The following is a 25,080-nucleotide window of genomic DNA, read 5'->3' as shown; positions in this document are numbered from 1 at the left end:
TTAGAGCCAGACCGCAGTAATACCAGTAACATATTGGTTATAACAGACCATTTCACGAAATACGCCGTGGCGATACCGACCCAGAACCAAACAGCTCGTACGGTCGCGAAATGTCTGTGGGAAAATTTCTTGGTTCACTATGGCTTTCCTGAGAAGCTACATAGTGACCAAGGGCCCGATTTTGAATCCCACACCATCAAGGAGTTGTGTCATATTGCGGGTATTCATAAGATTCGTACCACGCCATACCACCCCAGAGGTAACCCGGTAGAACGTTTCAACCGGACACTTCTCCAAATGCTGGGAACATTAGATAATGAGAAAAAGTCCAGGTGGAAAGAGTTTGTGAAGCCCTTAGTGCACGCATACAATTGTACGTGCAACGATACAACCGGGTATGCTCCTTATGAGCTCATGTTTGGGCGGCTGCCTCGCTTGCCAGTTGATTTAGCTTTCGGGTTGCCAACAGAAGCTCCGGCCAAGTCTCATTCCCAATACGTGAAGGATTTGAAAGATCGGTTGCGAGAGAGCTACGAGATAGCTAAGAAGAACTCTGTTAAATTAGCAGAGCGTAACAAAGGAAGGTTTGATAAACGCGTGGTTGTTTCTACCTTGGAGGAGGGTGACAGAGTCCTTGTGCGCAATGTTAGATTGCGAGGGAAGCATAAGCTCGCTGACAGGTGGGAGCAAGGTGTCCAAGTAGTAGTCAAGAGAGCGGGAGACTTACCAGTGTACACTGTCCGACCAGTTGGGCAGAGTGGTCCTTTCAGGACGTTACATCGAGACTTGTTGTTGCCCTGTGGGTTTTTGCAGTCGGATCGAGATGAGCAGCAGTCTAAACAAAGAGTTCGCAGGCCCAGAACTAGAGCCTGTGCTAATAAGGATGATTCACAAGAGTCAGAGTGTGAGTACGAGTCTGAGACCGATCAGTTCTTTAGTCCTGTACTTGGGGACATGTTGGACTTTGAAACTCGGGTTCTGGTGAGCCCTGAGCAATTACCCTGCTCAAACCCTCAGAAAGTCCCAATTGACTTACCTGCTGTTGAACCTGCAAGAGAGAGTATACCTACCTGTGAGTTATTAGAGGAGAATTCAGAGGAACCTGTAAGGGAAAGCTTACCTGAGTCTGGAGAAGTAGAAACGCCTTATGTTGAGCTGGAATCTGGTCATAGTGATCCAGGGGTTTCGGTAAGGGAAGAGCCAGGATTGGATCTCTGTCCTAAGTCTGTAGGTGAATTTCCTTCTCAGGAGGTTGAAACAGACGTTGATAGTGAGGTTGAGAACATAACTATGAATGCTGGAGTTGATGAAAGTGAACGAGAGAATGACCCGGAGTCCGAGGAAGGAGTTATTCCCAGGCGTTCGCAAAGAGAGCGAAGACCTGCAAAAAGGTTTGAGTATCCCCAGTTAGGGAATCCACTTACCGTAGTGATTCAATCTCTGTTGCAAGGTCTAAGTATGGCATTCAGTACTTCTTTGGAGGAGGTGAATGCTTCTACTATTGACGATGTGCCTGTAGTTGTGGCTCAACCCAAAAAATATGCAGATGCAGCGAGGACGTGCATGTATTCAGGAGGGGAGGGTGTAACCCAGGTCACTAAAGAGATTCTGTTGATGTAAGGAGAGAGAGAAAAAAAAAGACTAACACTTGTGAATATATATAAAACAGTTATTTTATTAATGTCTGTGGGGAAAGAAAAAAAATAGAAAGTTTAAGATTCTAAGAGAAAATAAGAAAATGCATAAACTAAAATCATAAAACTCATTTAGAAAATGTATCCAATTTAGCAAGACAAAGATTGGTTCAATTCAACGAGTGGGAGTTAGCCCCGCCTTAATAGGTGGACTCAGGGCAAGGGTGATGCAACACTTTTTGCGAGACACTGAAGCGGCTAGTTCAAGTTACAGAAGCTGCTGGTGCGATCCTAAAGAAAGAAACGAGAATTAGAACAAACAAACCAAGATTTAAATCAGAGAAACAATAGAGAAACTTTTAGATTAAAGTGCGGATTGAGATTCATCAGTCAAACGTTACGAGTGAACGTGATATTGACTGCTACGAAGAGAATACATTTTCCAAAGTTGGAAGTTTTGCCCTTCATAGCCGATGAATTGAGTTCTCTTGGTGAGTGTTGTAATTAAATAATTCTTTTTGTGTGTAAAATACTTGATAAATTGTATTGAATTACTAAATTCTGATGTAATATGCTGTTGTATGTAAAAGAGTTGACCCTTTCGTTTATAATGGGAAGAGTATTGCATGTATGTGTTGAATAATTAATGTTTCAGAGTTAAAAGCCACCTCGAGTGGTTAATAGAGGTTATTTTAACGAATTTCGTCGTGTATTTGAGCTATGAGTTAATGCGCGGTCATGACGCACATGTAATACGGGCAGATGAGGCCTAAGTGCGTCATCGGAAAAATAGCTCTTTGCACATACAAACTATATGTGCTAAAGTAAGACGGAATTGCAGTAAAAGGAAAAAAAAGTTGAATGTTGTTTATATGCAGGCTAACTGCTCTAATGATGTATATTTTTTGAAAGGAATGTCTAATTGTATTTTTGGCCTTGTCTTTGCAAGGTTGGGTCTTTTTCTTTCTTTCCTTTTCCCCTTTTTTCTTGTTTTTTTCCTTCTTTTCTACTTTTTGTCTTTTCTGAGTCGGATGCTGCACATTTCCTGGACACCGGACGATTTTGGAGAATTGTATGTGAATTGTCCCTGCTTGCTTCACATCGGAAAAAAAAACGTTGCGAGCGGGAACTGGCGAGCCATTTGCCCATATAAGGAAGGACCGAGTTTATGAATCAAGAAACGAACGGAGTGGTATGATTGTGCACACATCTGAATTGAACTGTGTTGATCCGAGATACATTGCGGAAGAAGGATCTCGTGAGAGCGGCATTCGAACTGGAACTGAGAATTAGTGTGTATATAAATTATATACATATAAAAAGAGGAATCTGAATTGTATTGAATTTGAGACTGCTAATTAAGCAGTACATTTTGACCTGTATTTTATTTTCTCTACTGTTATTTTTTTTTCAAATTCCATTGTATTTCATTTCAATTCATTTTGATTTTATATTTTATTTTTATTTATTTTTCTTGGAGAACGAGAGTAAAAAGGGTATTCTTATAGGGTTATCATTTGGAAGGATTGCATTTGAATTTAAAACGTTTACTTAACCTTAAATAAGCCAATTAGAAACAAATTGAATAAATAGGTAAACAAATAAATTATATACATATATTAATAGAATAAGGGTCAATTAAATTTATTAGCTTGAAACTAAATAGGTAAAAAAAAAAAAAGAGAGAAACAATAATAATTATAAACTAAATAGGAAATATAAATTAGGGTTATATTAAGGTTACATTTATTTGTTCCACGGCAAATCTTTGCTGTTCTCCTGGTCATTATAAATATATTTTTCTTTTTTCTTTCCCTCCTGTGTGATGTGATGTTTTAAATTTCACTGCTTTATCATTTAATTCCTTAATACATCATTCCAAATTTTCTAACGCAACGAGTGCTTGTCATAAATTCTTTCTCCCCTTGCTGTTAACGCAGTCTCTTGAGCGATTCTGGTCTTCTGGTCACTGGTCCAAATTTTGAAGCGGTGCACTTCACGCTCATTTGCATATTTCGCTATTTGTAAGTGAGGGTTGCATTGTCGCCGCGACGCAGGTTACACAAGGCAACACTGTGTGCATGTAATACTCATTAGGGCTGTCAAAATTCCTCAAAAATTACGTTTGAATATTCCCTCTAAAAAAAACACATAGCCTATATTCGATCTATTCGAACATCTTGTGGTTGCGCATTTTGTCAATGACGCGCATTACGTCAATAACAGGACAAATATATAAAAAGAGACATAACTACTTGTATAGGTAATTTATTTAAGTTTAAACTACACAAAAACAAGTAAATCAACTAATGGCCAAGACCGCAGACCTCACTCGCTCGCTCACTCGCTCGCAGGCACTCTTTCTCTCTCTCGCCCTCACCCTCATGCTGCGTTCATACCAAACGCCAACAGAGCGTCTGGCGCGAGTAATTTCAATGTTAAGTCAATGTAAAGACGCGTTTACACGCGTCTGGAGGTCTTGCGGCGCGAATGAGGCGTCACGCTCTCTGCGCATAACGGTTTAAATGAACAACAACAATAAGCAAATGTTGAGTGCTGATTAGGGCTGAACGATTAATTGCATTTGCGATAATATCGCGATATGATGAAATGCGATTTTTTAAACCGCAAAGCTGCGATTATAGTCTGGTCACGTGACACGCGAGAGTAAACCAGTCTGATTTACAGATGAAGCATCAACTTGGCACGCGACATATACTATTTTTTACAGTCTATGGACACATATAGACCTGGCTACAGGAAATAACAGTTTATGTTTAATTTATGTTATATTGTGTTATAGATTCTCTCCAACGATTCTGTATTGTATATGTCTGAGCTTAGTTTTAAACACAGACGTGTACGACGCGCGTGCTTTATAAACAACCGTATTCTGCTTGCTTCTAATTCCTCTGTCTCTCACACACACACACACGACACCACTCGAACCTTACGAGAAATAATCTTTAATAAAGTTCGGAAAAGTTGAAGCGAGTTACAAGGACATTCAGGCTTCATTGCGCAAGATATGAGATACGCGCGGTCTGCGTGATGTTACTTCAGTAAGTTAGTGCGCGGTCTCGCCCGCCGGTATTTTACTAACAAATGTTCTACGAAGGCATCATATGTCTTGGAATGCAGTTGGCTTATATATTAAAAATATGAAAATCACCGACAGAAGCTGCTTTCAATTTCAAATACTCACGTGCGTTTTGCGAAGAGCATTTGAGCATGCGGCTGTGAGCGAGTCTACGTGGTTAAATGTACGTTTACATCTCAAAATGCTTTTATGATGCGAATTTACCGGTAATGTGACAGTCAGTTATTAAACAAACAGGACAAACCACATCTTATAATTTCAAAAGAGATGAACACGTTCAGACAGCCTACTCTTAAATACTGAAAGCACTCTTTGTTTATTGCTTGTAATATTTTTTTCCCTCTTTGTTATTTGTTTTGAAGCTATATTTGTTAAAATTATTAACATGTAATTGCATTAATTTAGTTTTTTAATGTGTAATTATTATAAGTAGGCCTAATTATAATTATGTAATTAAATATTTTAAGTTTTATTAATAAGATCAATTAAAGAAAAAAAATGTATCGGCTCATGAGGTGCCTAAAGATTCCCTTCCCTATTTTACAATGATTTATTGCTTGTTTTTGTTGAAAAATAGAAAAGATAAAGAGCTTAAAAAATAATCGCATATTAAATCGCAATCGCAATATTGGTAAAAAAAATCGCAATTAGATTATTTTCCAAAATCGTCCAGCCCTAGTGCTGATCAAGAGTTTTGTGCAAGCAATTTAAGGTTGCGACTCTTATATAGCAGGCTTCATTCAGTTATTGAAACAAATATTAAAACATTAATTGAAGTTTTACAGTATATAGAACCGACATTGAACGCCCCGAGCGAGCTGTGCTGTGGTAAACGGAACTTTTCCTTGACATGAAACGGTAAATAATCAAACCATTGGAAGCCTGCAGTGCATGCATGGAACTGCTGTATCTAACCTACCTTATTCATGCAATTTAGTCAGTACAGTCACTACACTTTAGTAATGTTTCTGTTTAACGTTAACGCTTCTTCCTGTTACCTGTCCCTGACCCCTCAGGCAGCGCGCCCACTGGCAAAGCAGACAGCCGCGCCTCTGCTACCGCAGGCGTTTTTCCACATTCGAATATTAATTTTCACCTTCGAAATTCTGTTTTTTAAAACTATTCGAATATATATTCGAATTTAGAATATTCGTTGACAGCCCTAATACTCATGGGAGTTGTAGTGTCGTAGTGTCACACTTATTTCAGATGCCTTTTGAAAAGACTACAATTATTCAACCCGCCAAAGTGGCTAGTTGGAGTGACTATGTTACCCGCCGCGAGCAAAATCCACCCGCATTTGGCGGGTTGGCGGGTGTTAATGTCAAGCCCTGATTATAATATATAAGATACGTATCAGCCGAATGGCTTAGTGCAGGCGCTAATGGATCCAAAGATGCATCTCGTAAATTACCCCACTAATAATGCCCAGAATGGTACCAAACTTCTACAGTAGTACAAATAGGTTCTGTACTCATAAAACGAGGCATTGGAAAGTTTCTAAGTACATCAGGAGTTTATTTAAATAACACTTGCCCGATAGCTTAAGCTACCGCTAACCCGGACGTCGTGGTCACTTCCGTGATCTGGGAAAGCCAGTATAAGTCCTGGCAAAAAGCAATGCATAAGGATGTAGTGTAATGACGCCCAGTTCCAGGAATGCACTAATATTTTGTTGGTAGTACCAGTTTGCAACAATTATTAGTTAACACTAAGTTGTCAACACCTCGGAAAAAATACATTTCTATGGAGTGTTAAATTCACTAGCTTTTCCCTTACACTTGTGAGTTTTGCAAAGGACTTTTACGGGCTTTTCCCAAATCACGGAAGTGACCTCGACGTCCGGGTTAGCAGTAGCATAAGCCATCAGGCAAGTGTTATTTAAATAAACTCCTGATGTACTTACAAACTTTCCAATGCCTCGTTTTATGAGTACAGAACCTATTTGTACTACTGTATAAGTTTGGTACCATTCTGGGCATTATTAGTGGGGTAATTTATGAGATACATCCTTGGATCCATTAGCGCCTGCACTAAGCCATTCGGCTGACACGTATCTCTAAATAAGCTCTAACTTTAATAATGTTCAACCAAGGGAAAAAAGGCTTCTGGGGGGGGGTGTTTGGCTCGAGGTCATGGTACAAAGGACCCTAGGTTGAAATTACTCCGAACCATCCCTTTAACCACAACCACTTCTGTAGCATTTTTTAAAACTGAGGTGAGAACTGACTGCTGCTGAAACAGGGGGTTTCATGACTAATGTTATATTTCATGGGAGTGGGCAGTTGCTGCGGAGTTGTTTTGATGCAATTTTGTTTCCTTGGTAACAGCGACTTCTCTGATTGGTGTATCTCTCTTCAGGATTATGGGTGATGTAGGTCTTCCCATATTCACCTTATTTTCCACGACAACAAGGGTGACGCCATTACGCTCATTTTGTCATCTTACTTCCGGCTGAAAGGACCTACGCTAGTTTCTAGCATAATTCTATAGTTGTAACGGTAAAATATGTAAAGTATTATATGCTCAGTTAGGGGCTGCCATAACAATTGGATTAAGAGGATAGAACAATTTAACCAACGGTGTTACGAACACAATGTAAAGCGATCGGAATGTTGTGGTGTACTTTACGATTTACACCCACCACCACCTAAAGACGAGGAGCACCTGAGGCAATGGCGGAAGGTGCTAAACTTGAAGTGCCCACCCAAGCGATTTTATGTGTGTTCGTACCATTTTATGGACGGGGAGCAGACTGACGAACACCCTTACCCCGAGTAAAGGCTCGGCTACGATGTTCTGGTAAAGAAGTCCCGCCGGGTGCTGAACAGGTTGTCAGATTCAGGTAGTCAGATTCAGGTAAGCTAACTTACCTAACTGTTGTTACCTAACTTACCTATCTATGTGCTTGTTAGCCTAACGTTAGATTCGTGAAGTCCGTTCTATGAATACATTTAAGATTAGTAACGAGCCGTATCAACGAATACAACGAATCTTGCATGATTACCATTGGCCACCTATGTCATATTTCTTATATTTCGTTTACTTTGTGATATGGACCTAAGGGTCTGAAATAAAGAATGAATGAATGAATGAATGAATATTCACGATAGTACAATATATTATGGTACATTACAGTCTTACAATACAGTCTCACATTATTCCTGTAAGGAGGCCAGCTAGCTACATCTCACTGAGATATTGATATTGACCTACGTAGAGTTAGGAGATTGTGTATACACTGTCACGTTTTTAATGCATCTCTCTTTTTCACACTGTTCTAAGTATGAGTGCCATCATAAATTAATTCTCATGATCTATGTTAAGTACTAATGTAAAAATGTTTATGGTTATATTATTTAGCATCAGTGTTGCAGTGGACAACTGTGAGGATGATCACAGCCACATGCCCCAGACCTGTGATGCAGAAACACAGTGGGAGGATCCATCTGTCTCTGACCACAACTACGCTCCAAAATCTCAACTCAACCTGAAGCCACCTAAATCTGAAATGGGAACACAATGCGTTGAGCCAGTGGCATAGTACATAACTCTGCTGAGAAACGACCACCTTTGTCAGCTCTACACAGGGTCGACATTGGATGCATTCCATTCAGTTGCCGAGCACCTTACCAGTTCATACACCAACAGCTTTCAGCTACACACTTGGGATCAGCTCCTGATGACTCTGATGAATCTGCATCTTTTTTTATTGCAGGGTGATCTTGCTGAAAGGTTTGGTGTTTCTCAGTCCAGTCAGTAAGCAAGGTGATTTCGCGTTGGCTTGACATCATGGAGGAGAAGTGTTTCAGAGGAATTTCCAAACACAACATGTAGGGCTACACAATATATAAAAATATCGCAAGTGTATATAATCGCAATATGCATAACTTTTTTATCTTTAATCATTTAATTCATACAGTAAAAACTAAGCAGTGTTTTATTTTTACATTTGATTATTCAGTTTCTGTTGTTAAAGAGCCCTAATGTAGGATAACCTGAACCCCGTGGTTTACACTGATGTTAAAATAACACTTCTTATATACAGTAAAACACTGATGTTCACTTTCACAAGTTGAAGGGATGTTTTCTTGTCACAAAAAGAATGTGAAACACATATGTTGGTTATATAATTTTAAATCTAATTTAAGTTAATTTTATATACTTTAAGCATTATCGTGTCGAATATCGCATTGTTAATGAGTTATCGCATTTTTCTTCAATATCGTGCACTTAACTTCGTCCAGGCGATGAAGTAATGGCAGACAGAGGCTTCACCATTACCGATCTCCTCTATGAAAGGAAGGTGAAACTTGTCCTTCTTGTGAATCTTGTAAAACTTGTGAATAGTTATTTGTATAAACCTTTACAATGTGAGCAGATGTTACCTGTTATGAATAGTTCTTTTTATAAACCTTTACAATGTGACCAGATTTGACCTGTTATGAATAGTTAATTTTATAAACCTTTACAGTGTGACCAGATGTTACCTGTTATGAAGTTATTTGTATAAACCTTTACAATGTCAGCAGATGTTACCTGTTATAAAGTTATTTTTATAAACCTTTAAAATGTGACCAGATGTTACCTGTCAGTCATTTATTATTAAACCATATAATGTGCGCTCTGTAGATTTCCCATAAAACTTAAAGGAATTAAGTCTTCTAGTTAGAAGGAATAAGTCACGTCAAGTTTGCAAATGAATACCATCTTGGTTTATTACCGGTACTTATGAAATTTAAATGGGGAAATGTATCTACATGAAGGTCAGTAGAAGGTGTCTCTAGCTTCCTGAAAACATCAAACACTTTTTACAGCTGATTTTATTCAACTTATTTAATCATTTATATTTAACCAATTACCTAATCTCCTATCCTTAACCCTAAATACTCTCATTCCTTCTTATTTACAAATAATTTTTCATTGCTGCTCCATCAACTCCTCCTGACAGGACGAAGTAGTTATATGTCCCCATAGGTTAACGTTACCTCTGGCCACGTTAACAATGATGATGATTGAGACAATGTGAGACCAACTGATCGTCGTACGAAGTTTTCTCCGTGCTCCCAATTTAAAACATTTACGGTATTAACGTTATTTGTCATTTTGCAAAAGTTTTGGCTAACTATAAACAATCTTCTAACTACTGAAATAGCTACCGGATGTGCCGTGTCAGTTTAGCGGAAGTCGGGATGACAAAATGCGGAAGCGCAAAGTATTAAAAGTGGGCGGGGCAGAATAAGGTGAATAGATATGTATAGTTAGATTCCACATTCAGCCGCTCCAAACACGTTGGCACCCGCCATCTTGGAACGGAAGAATCAATGATGCCACAACATTGCGCAGCTTCTGGTTGTGAACCACTAATATTTAAATTCCCTAATAAATGGGATAACCTTGAGGTGAGAATGGGTTGGTTTGTGTTTTTATATGTATTAACTCAATATTACAGGTTTTTATTATGATACTTAATGATTTTACTTTTACTATAGTAACTTTTTAATATTGTGTTAGCCAATGCCTTCGTCTTGTTGTATTGTGATAGTTTAGCAAAATCATCTGCTGAAGTCTATTGCAGCCAGATATAATTTTAGATATTCATACATGTGTCTAACTTTGGTTGCAGACACTCAGTCAACTTGCTCTCGAATGTTCAAAAGACTGGAGAACTAGACACGATATGGAGGACAACAAGGCATCTTTGTACAGTGTGTGTTATATATACATAGATAGATATATAAATATATATATATATATATATATATATATATATATATATATATATATATATATATATATATATAAAAATATAAATATAAATATATATATATATATATATATATATATATATAAATATAAATATATATATATATATATATATATATATATATATATATATATATATATATATATATATATATATATATGTATGTATATTTATATCTATCTATCTATGGGTCTTCCTTGGAAATCAGCTTTTTTTTTTTTTTTTAAAGGTTAAGTAGAAATCACACTTACTTGTGGCTTCTCCAGAAGCAAATATCATCATTTAACAACCTGCAAGCTCCTGGTAGGTCTGTCTTGAAAGGTTTATTGTTATTAAAAATCATTTCTCTTTAGAGAAAATGAAAGGCATTTGCTTTTAGAACACAACCGCTATGCTCCATAACTCCAGTGGGTATATAAACACAAAGCTTTCTTTAGTAAGTGACACTGAATGATATGGCCTCTGTTGCTTTTAAAGTAATATACAGTATTCCTGTCTCCAGAAGTCTTACAAAAACATATGTTTTAATTTTGTTTTAATTTACTATATATTATAGGCAGTATTCAATCGTTTTACTTCATTGTCTTTTCTTTTTTAGAAAGCATGCTTTCTTTATTCATACCAAATTGTTATACCGTATTCATATTATATTAATACATTATATTAATAAATTGTTTAATATATTACAAACAGTCATCAGTAATAATCCAGTGCATTAAGATAATATCAACAAATAAAATTGGTCATAAATTTTCCAGGATTTCCAGGTCTTCTAGGAAGCGTGGGAACCCTGTTCATTCATTATTTTATTTTTCAACACTTGGATGTGGGTAAGTTTCATTAATTTTTTGTCAAAGACTGTTTGGATCGGATTCAAAATGATGATCAAAACATATTTCGAGTAGATCGAGTCCATCAACACTCCCAATGTACCTCTAAGTGGGTTTTTCACTTTTCAATTTTAAAGTTGTATCTCTTAACATTAGTTAATACACAATGAACTAACATGAAAGATCATGGTATAATTAATTTATATTTTTTTTAATAAAAGTACAGTACATTTTCATGGTTCAATACAGTATTTCAATTCTTGTAATAAAGTTCAGCACTATTTTATGTGTTATGTTTGCTTTCATTCAGTATCCATTTTAAAAACTATCAGTTGATTAATCGGTTATCGGCCAGTGTGGTAAAACCAAGTTATCATTATCGGTAAAAAAAAGGGAGGGAGAGAAAGAGAGAAGAAAATGATATGATAGCTGACAGATTATGGTAGAAGAAAAACAGTTGGGTTAAGAAAGACAAAGAGAGAGAGAGAGAGAGAAAAAGTGTGTCCGTCCTTAATGACAGAGCACGTCAGAATTCAACCTCAGTAGGCATGGCAACACCGAGAAGGCATACACAAGGCCTCATTGACTGGGGCCCTCCTGAGCATCAAATCAATGACTGAACCACAAGAACCAAGAGAAAAGAACTAAAAGCACAAAGTGAATAGCAGGGGAAGGTTAACTATCACCCTGTCAAATAAACCGGAGATTGGGTGGTTCAGGCCTCTGTTCGAGCGGGCGGCCCATTTCAGGAGGGGATAAACTGTAAAAAGAAGAACAGCGCTGCTGAACATGTAATTTATCCAGTAATAATAGCCAATTAGATGCTGCATTCTCAGTAGCCAGCAAGGTAACCAATCAGACTGAAATTGCCCTGGCAGAGATTCGTCGGGGAGGTTTGTTCATCGCTGTCTTCATCACAAAGACAGATTACAGTTCCCTTTATTACAGACAGTAATGATAGTTATAAAAATGGACTGAGATGACCTTGGTGTGTCTTGCCATCACGCGGGAGTGTGCATGTTGTCTCATTGTTAATGCAACGTCCCACACATCGCATGATGATTATGGAGTGCGCTGCTAATAAAAACGACTAAACAGTTGTGCCACTGTTGTGTGAGACATTGCAGCACAAATACCTGTTTTATTCACTAAATATTCTCTGTGGTTAGTGAACAAAATGCAGGTTTTTGTAATGCAATGCCAGTTAGGGCTAGTTTAACACAATGAATATTTAAATTAAGTCATTGTTATTCACAGAAGTCAACACAGTTTTCCTAGAGCAATTAACTTTGTGATATCACTGCAACAGAAAGCAGTCCTGCAATAAATAAATAAAGTAAAACAATGTTCAAATTGATGGGGGTGCCAGACCCTCCAAATAGGATATCTATAAGAAATCCTCTGTCAATACTACTACTACTAATAATAATTTATATGACTGTTTTGGCAGGCCTTATTCGGACGGGATTAGTTTTCCAGAGGGACGTTATAGAAAATGGTGTTTCACAGACGTACTTTGAGATTGTAATCCTGTTCGAATCTGCCAAGTCAGTTTTTTTCTCACACAACCTCTGTAAAAAAAAAAAAAAATCCAGAGCAAATTACCTACTGTTTTTCGGCGAACTCAGCTGTCCTCTAAGAAATCTAATCCTGTCCGAATGCGAATGTCTGTGATTGCTGACGTTGTATCATCATCCTAACGCTTCTCCTCGTGTGTTTTTGACCTAGCTGAGCTGCCGTTTCTGCACCGATCTTCAGTATGTTTTCATTTCATTTCAATATGGTTGGTATCCAATGAAAAAATACAATTATAAAATATATAGCCTAAATAGAGCCAAATCGCAGAAACAGCGAAGACTATCAATTTTAAAATCAATGAAGAGTAAGATGCTTGTCTAGATTTTGCTGCTCGCTTATGTGGGTTTATTATAAACAGCCACCTCTATAAACTCGTGAAGTTTACTTAAATGGTTTTTATAATAAATTAAAATTACATCAATAAATAATAAGACATATACGTCATGCGTAATGCACATGACCTTCTGTAACGACCACATCTAGAAAACACTCCCACTTCTGTAATAAACACGGAGATGTTAGTCCCGTCCAAATCGGTACATTAAATCATAAACGTCGAGTTATATATATAAAGTGCAACTCAAAAGTCGTTTAGAAAACCAGCCCAGTCCATATAGGGCTTATGACTGACACTGTGGATCTCCACATTTGCATGATACAAGTTACAGGTCTTTGATATTTGAATGTACGATTCTTTATAAAATTAGTATTATTATCTTAAATTATTCACTCTTAGTGAATTTCCATCTGCATGTTTTCTTTCTTTTTTTTTTTTTTGATTGATCAACTAATGGCTTTTCATGCGTCATTGGGTCTAACACTAAGAAAGACACAAATAAGTATAAATGTAGCCCACAGCATTATGGTATTTACTAGTCAGCACTGTGTGAGCACAAAGAATGAGAAGGAAAGAGGGAAAAAACAGCAAAACTGAATAACAGAATAATCATGAGGGTTTTTTCAGGTTTGAAATCAATAAACTGCAATCAAGGCACTGTGTTGGCAAAAGTCTATAGCAGTGGCTAAAAAAGTTAGTTGACATGTTGAGCAAACTTAAAGTGCCGGAAGTCATTCATTTTCATTAAGAATTGTCGATTTGAGGCGTCATGACTGACTGCGACCATTGACAATACAACAAAGTTGAGTTTAATTTTATGCAAAAGCTCAGCGATGTGATACATCAACTACCAATGGAAGCAAAGGCTCCTGAAACAGGATACAACGGTCGAAAAAGAACACTTAATAATAAACAACAGTGAACGGCCCTTTATGAATGTTGTAAGAAAGTGGAATGTCTTCCATATATTTCTGTATTACTAACTGTTGTCCCTGACAAAGAATCTCCTCCATTAGTTCTGTTCCATGTGTTCCATGTTTATACTGTAGTTCTGTTCTACAGTACATAATTGCTGGTTCCATATTTCTCATGTTACTATGCATTCATCTCACATCAATCTCATAATATTGTCTAAAATCAATATTTCATGTCCATCTCTTTAGTTATTTTGGTAAGCAACAGTTTAATAAGTGAGATAATATACTGTCAGTCTACTGTCTTCTGATCACATTATCCTTTAAATATGACACTTTTTATGTTTTTGAAAGAAACATGTTCACCAAGGCTGCATTTATTTGAAAGAGTAAAATTTAAAAGAACTGTTTTCTATTTACAGTTTATTCCTGTTACGGCAAAGCTGAATTTTCAGCATCATTACTTCGGTCTTCAGTAGCTGGGTTCATTTCAAAGTTCGCAAAAAAACAAAAGCGAATTAGGTGTGTTAAGCGGGTGGTATTGGTAACCTAGTAACCAACAGTAAATAAAACACCATCAGCGGAAACAGCCAATTAGTCACGTGGGTTTAATGTTCACTACGTCAGAATTTATTCTGCAAATGCGTTTCCATCTCTCATTATTTGCATTAACTATTTTTCGCACAAGTCAAAAACCACTTCAAACGAGCGTAACTTTTTTTGCGAATTAAGGGATTATGTCCATCACTCGTTTCTGATGCGATACTTCAAAATGCGCATAAAAAACAAGATTAATAAAAGCTGTAAAAGTGCAGATTATTATTATTTCATGTTAACTAATGTAGTTAACTACTGTTAACTAATGAAACCTAATTGTAAAGTGTTACCAAAAACCGGGATTTTTTTTTGCATGGCCCAAACTCCTTTATGAATAATCGGACCAATATGTTTGTCTAATGTTGACCAGTTGACAGATCTTGTATTAAATGCTTTATTTTCACACAATCCACACACCATATACAATTTCAACCCGTTTGTCACCTCAACCTGGCAACCTATAACCCAGTTGCGCGGATATCGCATATACTATTACCGCGATAACGATAATATTTCGATATATTGTGCAGCTGTAACACACACACACACACACAAAACAATAATAATAATAAAAGAAAAAAAGAAAATCAAGCTTATTTTTCAGTTACACTTTATTTCAATGGTCAACTTTAGACATTCTACTAACTATAAGTAACTTTGCAACTACATGTCAAATAACTCATTAAAGTATTAGTAGTTAGGTTTGGGTTAGTAGAATAAATTGACATGTAGTTGCAAAGTTACTTAGTAGAATTTATATGTTGGGGAGCATCACACTAAAGTGTTACCTATTTTTATAAAAAGTTAAATTATTAACTACAGTTCAGTTTATTAAAAGATACAAAGGACAAACAAACAGCATCTCTACAACTCCTAGAGGCAATAAACCACTGTTCAGGCTTCCACTCGTAACTGCAGCAATGCAACAGGCTACTAAGAGGACACAAGGGATGATTCAAATAAAGCATTAACAAGTCTGAAAGCGCAATGAACAGCAAGACCTGTGATTAGACAAGCTGTTTCATTCTTGTTTACAAGCTTGAAGTAATCACACATGAGGCCTGTAAAGCTGCCAGTTTGTTCAAGTTCAGTGTGAACAACAGACGCCTAAGTAAGCACGGCTGCTAACATCTGAGGAACAACTGGAGGAGGCTGGTAAGATCACTTAGTTTAGTTAAGATTCATATTAGTATAGGGTAAACGCGCACAGCTATAGTTTTACATGTCAGCTCTTTTATTCGTAGTGTCACTCTTCCTATTGCTTTTCCATCCTTCGCTCTCCCTCAGAAGCCTTTCATCTGTGAAGGTGAAGTTGTGCAAAGCACTTTTACCTTCTCCTGCTTTTAACGCTAATGAGTTTCCTTTCAAATTAATACTGATTTAATTACACACACACAGGCTTGTTTGTCAGCAATAACAGGAAAATGTTCCGACGTTTTCGATCAAATAAACATATGTAGCAACTATTAGCATGTAAAGGAGGGTAAATGTATCATTTTAACTGATCAAGCTTAGAATGAAAATAGAAAAGACTTTGATGTCTGCAGATACGCGCTCACACACACACACACACACACACACACACACACACACAGCGGAACAACCAAAGATGCACGCACACGTTGTACCCGGGAGGCTTGCCACAGAAATGAGACATTGATTTGTAATTGTGGAGGCATTCGGTCATGAAATCTGTGGACTAATTAAAGAAAGTGAACTTAATGACAAACATTTACATATTCTTCCTGCGAGTTAGCCTGCTCCACCAGCGGGCATTAATCACAATCTGCATCCGCTGAAACCGAATGGAAAATCAACAGAGTCTAAATACATCAGCATTAAGGCAAAAGTAATAGGATATTTGTGAGGGTGTGTGTGTGTGTGTGTGTTTGCGTCTGTGTGTCCGGACATGGTAAAGACGTTTTTATAGCAACCTTAGGCTCATGTATTGATCAAACATTGGCACAAACAATAAGAGAGAGGAATAGGTATATTCAGTTGTCATTTAAAAATATGGTAATCAATCACAATCTGCATTCAAAAAAATATTTCTTGAGGAATGTAACATTGATGTGAAATGCATCAGACCACAATTCACGGTGCGATGAGAGTACAAAAACGAGTATGTTTATTAATTAAAATGTTTTCATTCAAATCATTCTGGCGACAAAAGTTCCCTTAATCGAAGAATCCCACATATATTAAAATACATACCATTCTACTATGTGCTACAGATGATGGATTCTCTCTTATATGGATCAGTATCGTACCTCAGGCACATTATGGTTCATTTACTGTAGAAAACAAGATAACAAACTATAAATTACTATAAAACTATCAAATATAAATATATATTATATAGATATATAATTAATTTAAATTATTTATAACACTTTTTTAATGAATTATAGGCTACATGTAGGCTACGTTCACACTGCAAGTCTTAGTGCTCAATTCCGATTTATTGCACAGATCATATTTTTTTGTATAGCTGTTCACATTTTTGTTTTAAATGTGGCAAATATAATATTCTAGTGAAAACAGATTATGGTCCTGAACTGCCCTGACGCGCAAAAGAACGATAAAAAACCATCACGCAACACGCTGTTATACAGAAGTAAACACAGAAAACATTAAAGTAAGTGATTACGCATTAATTCTGGTGTGATCTGCCGCCAAAGCCAGCGAATTTAAGCTCGTGCAATATAAAAAAGAAAGGGGATGATGTGAAAAGAGAGCAGAGTTTCAAACATTTATGATATGAGCCCTCGTGTTCTGCTTGTATATAGAGCTGTCACTGTAATACTTATGAGCTCTGACACATCACTGTCCTTCCACTGACAACCTTTCACAACTCTTGATAATGTCAGGTATGTAAAATCTTTGAAGTGACTCCATGAGCGCAGATTTGTGACATAATGAAAATGTTAGGAGTGTAATGATACCCTCATGTCACGATTCGATACATATCCCGATACTGAACTCACGATACGATATTATTGCGATACGCCAAGACATATGATAAAAGTTGAACACATTTTTTTACTGCATTGGGGGTGTAAATGAATAGGCTTGGACCTAGCCCAATGCACAGGACAATGGTGACAACATAATCAAAATATTGATGATTCTGAAGATGAAAATACAGAATTATTTTAGAAAATATGCCTGCACTCTGTCGCTGACTAGATACAGTATATTTAAAAATTGTTACTAGTAACAAGACATTTGGCATTATCAGGACCTACAAATATTCCCCATTGCAGTAATGTACATTATATTCATCAGTTCAAAATATAGTTCAATTCAAAATTATATATAGTAGTTTAATGTAGTACTGGCACTAAAACTCTGTCAAATTTTCATTTTGGGAGAATTAAACACAATACATAATCACAATCCACGATAGATGTTGATGCATTTTTGTATAGCGATATATTGTGACACTATATATATTGTTAAACCTCTATAAAATGTCCAATCATATGAATGCTAATTATTGTCCATGTGCATCAGACAGGTTGTAGTTCATTCACTGCACAACAAACAAAAAGGTTCAGTCCATTTCGTTCAGTTTTCTGAGAACTAAAATTTATGTTAATCCACAAAAACAACCATGTAGTCTATTAGTCAAAGAACTTCCACCTCATTTTCATTACTGATCCACTTTTTCAATCAAGATGTTTAAAACACCTGCGTGTGTGTGTGTTTGTGCCTGCTGTGAGCTGTATTATCAATGTGGCATCAAAATAAACTGCTGATTAAAATGGACCCAGCATGGCGTACGCACGCTTGCATGCGCAGTAGTCTGCAGTCTGTGTGTGTGTGTTTGCATATCTGCATGTGTTGCTTTCTGTGCTCATTCCTGATCATATTTCCCTCCAGGGTTTCTCATGCCATGCATTCAAAAGCATACAAAGGCAATTTACTTTATCTGGGACCTGTGGATAAAGCAATCTCCTTGAAGACAAGCACAGCCCTGAAAATGGGAAGCCGTTACGGAGAGCAACAGGTGGTTTGGAGTTGGGGGGGGGGGGGAGAGAGAGAGAGAGAGAGAGAGAGAGAGAGAGAGAGAGAGAGAGAGAGAGAGAGAGAGAGAGAGAGAGAGAGAGAGAGAGAGAGAGAGAGAGAGAGAGAGAGAGAGAGAGAGAGAGAGAGAGAGAGAGAGAGAGAGAGAGAGAGAGAGAGAGAGAGAGAGAAGATAGGGCCTAGAAATGGCTTCCCTCGGCACTGGCTTTGTCAGATACAATTTACATCAGACCTACTCCAGTTCAGGTGCTGCTGTTCTCCTGGAGAAATGGACTAGGAAGTGTTTGCAAAAGTGTGTGTAAGTGTGTGTGTGTTCTCACGGCTCTGATGGCCAATTCTGGCTGTTGAAGTGTGAACTATTATGGTGTTGTTGTGTGAAGTGTCAACAGTCCTCTAAAACTGGGGTCAGAAACCTTTTTTGACTCAAAGTGCCATTTTTTTTTTTCTTGTTCACTTTGCCATATCAAACCAATTTCTCCCTGCCATTTATACACTACCGTTCAAAAGACAGGGAGATTTTTTTTCTTTTAAAAAAAAAAAAAAACCTAGTGCTTTTATTCAATAAGGATGCATTAAATTCATCAAAAGTGACAAAGTAATGGCATTCACCATGTTACAAAGGTATTTAATTTCAAATAATTGATTTCAAATTAGATTTTAATTTCAAAATTAACATTCCATTCATCAAAGAATCCTGTAAAAAGTATCATGGTTACCACAAAAATATGAAGTTGCACAGCTTTCCAACTATAATAATAATAAGCAATGTTTTGGAGCAAAACTGGAGTAATGATGCTAAAAAAAAATTGAGCTTTAACATCACAGGAATAAATTACATTTAGAAATATATTAAAATAGAAACAAGTATAATAATATTTCACAATATTATGGTTTTTACTGTATTTTGTATCTGCAATATAATTTAATATACATAAGTAAGCTCCCCTAAGACCAAATTTATACACATTATCTTGCAATAATGAAAGTTCAAAGTTAAGTTGATGCTTAACCAATAGGCTAGTTTGTCCAAAAAAGAAAAATGCCATTTCTATCATGCACAGTATCACAAATCCCCACCAGCATACATATTACCAAAATCCACTTGAAGGTTGACTAAGACCTTGATCGCATCATTATTTTAGTACATGATACATTTTTATCATGTTTTTAATTTTAAAATGGATGAAGCACAGCTTGAGAAGATTCATTTTTGAAGATGTCAAGTAGTCAAAAGTGCTACTAATCGAATAATCATCCATAAAAGAAAAAGACTGAAAATACAACAGTTTCTAATTACGACTGTGAACTGATCTCATAGTCTTGATCACGAACAACACGACTACCTCGTTTCAAGCGACGACGACAACAACTCGGCTCTTTGTCCCGAGGATGCATATGGTTTAAATGGCCATCCTGTGTGCTCTTTTCATTCGACTGTAATGCGACGTGATTGCTGTAATCATCCCCTGTGGCGCTGTTCGGCGGCTCTGAAATAGGCCAGCACGCCATCACAGGTCTGTGTCTTTTGACTGTCCGTGGTGAATTATCTGAACATTACGGCACTAATAACCGCGCAGAGTTAATGGAGACAGATGAGGAACCGGAGTGAGTTGATGAAAATAGTTTCGTTTAACGATTGGAGCTGGGAGCCTTAACGGCACAAGATGTCTCCTCTCCATTTTCTGGGACACAGTGTAAAATAGTTGACCTGACATTTTATGCATGGGTGACGTCTTGTAGTTTTCTTACATGTAAAGATGAATCATTAAGGATCCGCTATCATATAAGGGCATTAAATTAGCTGGAGAGGTCGTAGTGTCCCAGAATGTTGTCAGGGTGGTCATGTCTTGGCAGAGACACTCCCATGTGGAATCATCTACATGGAGCGACCGCGTCTCGAGTCCTTGGTCGATTAGAGAGAAATTACAGAATCATAAAAGTGTAGTTCACCCAAAACTGAAAATTCTGTCATCATTTACTCACCCTCGTGTCGTTCCCACACGAGTTTTTCCCTTAGTCAAAAATAAAAGGAGATGCAGAAAATGTTGTTCTTTGGATAAATCACTAAAATAGGTTTCCTGAGAAACCAAAGTCAGGTGACCAGCGCAACATAAAGGACATAAAGGAACATTCTTTGGAACATCAAGGGAGTGTTCACACTTGCCGTCTTATTTGACAAGAAAAAAACCCAAAACAAGGGCGCTTTAGTATAAAAAGTTTGGTTTCCAAATAGTAGCTGAGGGCGTCTTTTGTTGCTATAACAACATATATGTACAAAATATCTATTTTTATATTTTTCATAGCCATATTTTTCTAATGGAAATGACAGGTCTCACTACTCACTTCTCATTGGTCAGCTGTCAAAAAGGTGCTTGACATAGGGTGTTTTTTTCCAGAAAAGTTTAACTTTTTTTCAACTTGAAAAGACGCTCTGAGCTGGAGAAAAAGATATCGGTGGTGGCGTTTAAAAAAGCGTTTTAAAAAACACGATTTACTCCATAGGATTATAATGTAGAACAGATGCTGGCAGCTACAAAAAAGACGCCAAGTGTGAACACGCCCTAAGTCAGTCATCTCACTTGATTAACCTCAAATCAGTGATGAACTTGACATTGTCTGTGGCAGGTTCACTGGAATGAACTGATTACTGATGATTACATGGACTGATTACTAGTGTTAACCTTAAACCACTTGCAAGTATATTATAAAAGTGACTGTTCAGCGCACCAATAAAAATAATTAATGATAGTTATTCAATTGTATAAATAATTATAACTGAACAGAAATCAGAATTTTATTGAACCCCTAAAGGGACATGGTAATGGGGAAAAAATGAGATGGGAGGAAAAATTATTTCAGGGCTTTTGCATTATCTCGCAAAACTTTTGTGTTACTCAGAAAAATTTTGTGTTTTCTGCCATAAAACATTATGTTAGGTTGCATTGTTATTAAAATAATTGCAGCAAACATCTAAAATATTTGAAACGGTACAACCTATAAATATTATATCTTACTTTGAGAAAAAATATAGTTAAAATTGCTTAACCATGCACTGGTTTTGCATCTATGAAATGATTTAGGGTAAGTGTACCCATTAAGCCCACTTTCAACTCTGAAGTCAAATTAAAAAAAGAGAAAATAATATTTTATGCTGCTTATTATTTTAACCAATCCAGTGATTTGTTACTTCCCTGGCATTTTTTATTGTATACCAATCACATTTGGCAATGTTGAGTTACCATGTGCATGCTATCTCAGGGGACCTCACACAAAGTCACCCCAAAATGTTGGTGTTTCGGGACCCTTCAGAAATCAACACATTTCTGCAATTTTCAGACATTTCTTTGGTAACTACATTGATATTATGTCAAATAAGAGATAAATGTATTGGTTTTTTTTTGTGTATGAACAAATAGTACTTTATCATTTTATATCATGTTCCTTTAAATGGAAAAATGAGTTTTATTAGCTTGTGTTCAAAGCTAATCTGTAGGTCAAACCATTAGCCTTACAGAAAGATAGACTGCCAAAGAATTAAGGATGTGAACTACAAACAATGAATGTTTTGTGATTCATTTTACATTAATTTACAAATAAATACATCATGAATTGTTTTGTAGAGAAGATTATTTTCATAAATTAACTTTTTTTTAAAGATGGGCTTAAATGGTACAGCGCCACAAAACGCATGCAAACTAGAGCCAACACAAGCTAACCTTGAATGAAAAAAATTAACATTTCTCAATGTGGGCACAATGAAAATTACTATGATACTAGTCCACAGTATATTTAAGCTCCATGCATGTATTTGTAAACATATCTTACATTTTTAAAGGAAAACATTGTCTTTTATCACCATTACTCCCCATTTAAGCCCACCTTATGTGTTTCAATGAGGAATCCCTCTAATTGCAAACTTTGATACATTTTCTGAAAGTGTTTAATGATAACATGTCTTTGTGTGCTTTTACCTTACTAACCTTTTAACCTTACTTACACACAAATTACACACATTCATTCAAATGAGAGAGCCCGTTTTGTCTTAAGTCCTTTATGTATAACCAGGCATAATTCGGGAGCCAAGCTGAGATAAGGCTTGAGATTCTGGGCATGGAGAGGTCCCAGAGGGACCCTACATTCCCCACAGTCCTGAGCCCCTGGGACCGTCCGGCTCCGGGATACCGCCACATCCTGTCCAGCTTTGTCCGGGCAAAACTCGGGACCCAAGCCGAGTTGGGGCTCTGGACTCCGGGCATGGAGGGGTCAACCAGTGGGCCCCCTATGCCGGGTCATTGAGCCCTAACTCGGCTTTCTTCCCGAGATATTGTCACTGGTTAATGACAGGTTTACAATGTTTAAATTTTGCACTTTTTACTCAAATTTAGGTAGAAATTTGAGTAAAAAGTGAAAAATGTAAACATTGTAAACCAGTCATTATGCTACACATTAACATTGAACCGTGTCTCACGTTTTAAACCACAAAAACATGTTCTGTGTGAACCGGCCTATAATCTGCGCTTCATCGCTTTAAATTCGTCAAGTCATCTTTATTTATATAGCGCTTTTTACAATACAGATTGTTTCAAAGCAACTTTAAAGAGATAACAGGAAAATAATGCAACAAAGTTTGTTGCAGCTCTAGAGGAAAATAGTGTCATTGTCCAGTTTAAGTAAGAGCAGTGTTGATTAATTTCCATTGTAAAAATCATTAGTTATTAATTTAGTTAATTTATCTATACAGCAGCTCTGGAGCTGGAGAAACCCAAACCACTTATTTTTAAAGATTTCCTCAGCTTTGGAGGGGTTTTGCTTTCGTTTACCTCGCCATCTCCCTGCAGAATGACTGTCTGTTGGAGCGTTTATTTCAGCTGTGTCATAACCTGGTAAGGTTATCCAAATCAAGTAAAACGTACTCGGTTACTAACGTAACCTCGGTTCTCTCTAGAGAGGAAACGAGTACTGCGTAAATCTTACGCTAGGGGAAAATCTCTTTTCCGCGAGATACTGAAGCCAAAAAATTATCCTTAATTTTGAAATAATGTAAAACGCGTTGCGGCAGCATGCAGACACAGGCGAGACGGCTTGTGCGCCTATTGGCTGCCCTGCGGCAACTGCAGCAGCCTATCGATAAGGCCCACTCGTGACGTCAGCTCCAATGGGGGCGCTTCGCGCCCAATACGTCACGTCCCGCCAGAATGGGCGTGGTCTAGGGCTATAAACATAGCTTCGAGAGGCTAGCTCACTGGTTTTTCATCGCCGAAGCGAACCAGAGCGTGTGCAGGCACGGCAAGATACGCAGTACTCGTTTCCTCTCTAGAGAGAACCGAGGTTACGTTAGTAACCGAGTACGTTCTCTTACGAGAGGTACTCTCGTACTGCGTAAATCTTACGCTAGGGGAAACAGTGTAAAACGCCGTGCATGCTAAGATCCAGCACCAAAGTCCCAAGGGCAAGTGCCCGGGCTCATATAGTACATGATCATAATGGACTCACAGAGAGCCCAGGAAAGAGTGGCTAGAATAGCATCATTCCTGTAATAATATAACATCTTATAAGGAGCAGTTATACTGATGATGTGTCGTACAGTCAGGGCGACCCCCGGCCTGGACTGACGAATATAGTGGGTCTTACACACTGCCCATAGAGCTGCGCGATCCAACAGCGAGCATTTGCTCAAGCAGTTTCAGTATTCTGGCCCGAACACATCAGGGCAGACAGTACCGATTTTAGACCGAAAGCAGCTTAGCCTGCAAGGCGGGAACCTCTAGGTTATAAAACCTTATAAATGTAGACGGGGAGGCCCAGCCTGCCGCCATACAGATATCTTGCAAGGCAATCCCACTAGACCAAGCCCACGACGAGGCCACGCCTCTCGTGGAGTGTGCTCTGACTCCAAATGGGCACTGTAAGCCCTTAGAGGTATAAGCCAGCGCTATAGCATCAACTATCCAACTGGATAGGCTCTGTTTCGACACGGCAAGTCCCTTAGAACGTCCGTAGAGTGAAAACAAAGAGCTGCTCTGTCTGTCTGAAAACAGACGTGCGAGACACATAAGCTCTTAATGCTCTGACTGGGCAAAGGAAGCTTGCGTCTCCTTCCTCGTCAGAGACCGGTAAGGCTGACAGGGAATGACCTGCGCCCTAAACGGTGTGTTGAGGGATTTTGGAACATAACCGTGCTTAGGTTTGAGTATAACTCTTGAGTCATTAGGCCCAAACTCCATACACGTCGCGCTTACTGAGAGCGCGTGTAAGTCCCCTGTGCGCTTCACTGAAGCGAGAGCCAGAAGAAAC

At 37.6% G+C, this 25,080-nt stretch overlaps 2 protein-coding genes across 3 annotated transcripts in view; one reads left to right on the top strand and one right to left on the bottom strand.

Annotated features, from left to right (window-relative positions):
- The window catches only part of LOC309512702 (transmembrane protein 132C), a 328,786-nt gene that overhangs the window by 99,307 nt on the left and 204,399 nt on the right, over window positions 1-25,080 (bottom strand). The window lies entirely within an intron of this gene.
- On the top strand, window positions 391-3,695 carry LOC309512720 (uncharacterized protein). Its single transcript, XM_082188437.1, has 2 exons — window positions 391-2,125; window positions 2,584-3,695. Exon 1 carries the CDS (start codon window positions 415-417, stop codon window positions 1,618-1,620), a length of 1,206 nt encoding a protein of 401 aa, XP_082044563.1. The 5' UTR covers window positions 391-414; the 3' UTR covers window positions 1,621-2,125; window positions 2,584-3,695.

The sequence above is a fragment of the Leuciscus leuciscus genome (assembly GCF_965113295.1).
Source record: "Leuciscus leuciscus genome assembly, chromosome: 13".
In the NCBI taxonomy this organism is placed as follows: domain Eukaryota; kingdom Metazoa; phylum Chordata; class Actinopteri; order Cypriniformes; family Leuciscidae; genus Leuciscus; species Leuciscus leuciscus.
This window is presented reverse-complemented; position numbering and strand designations above follow the sequence as displayed.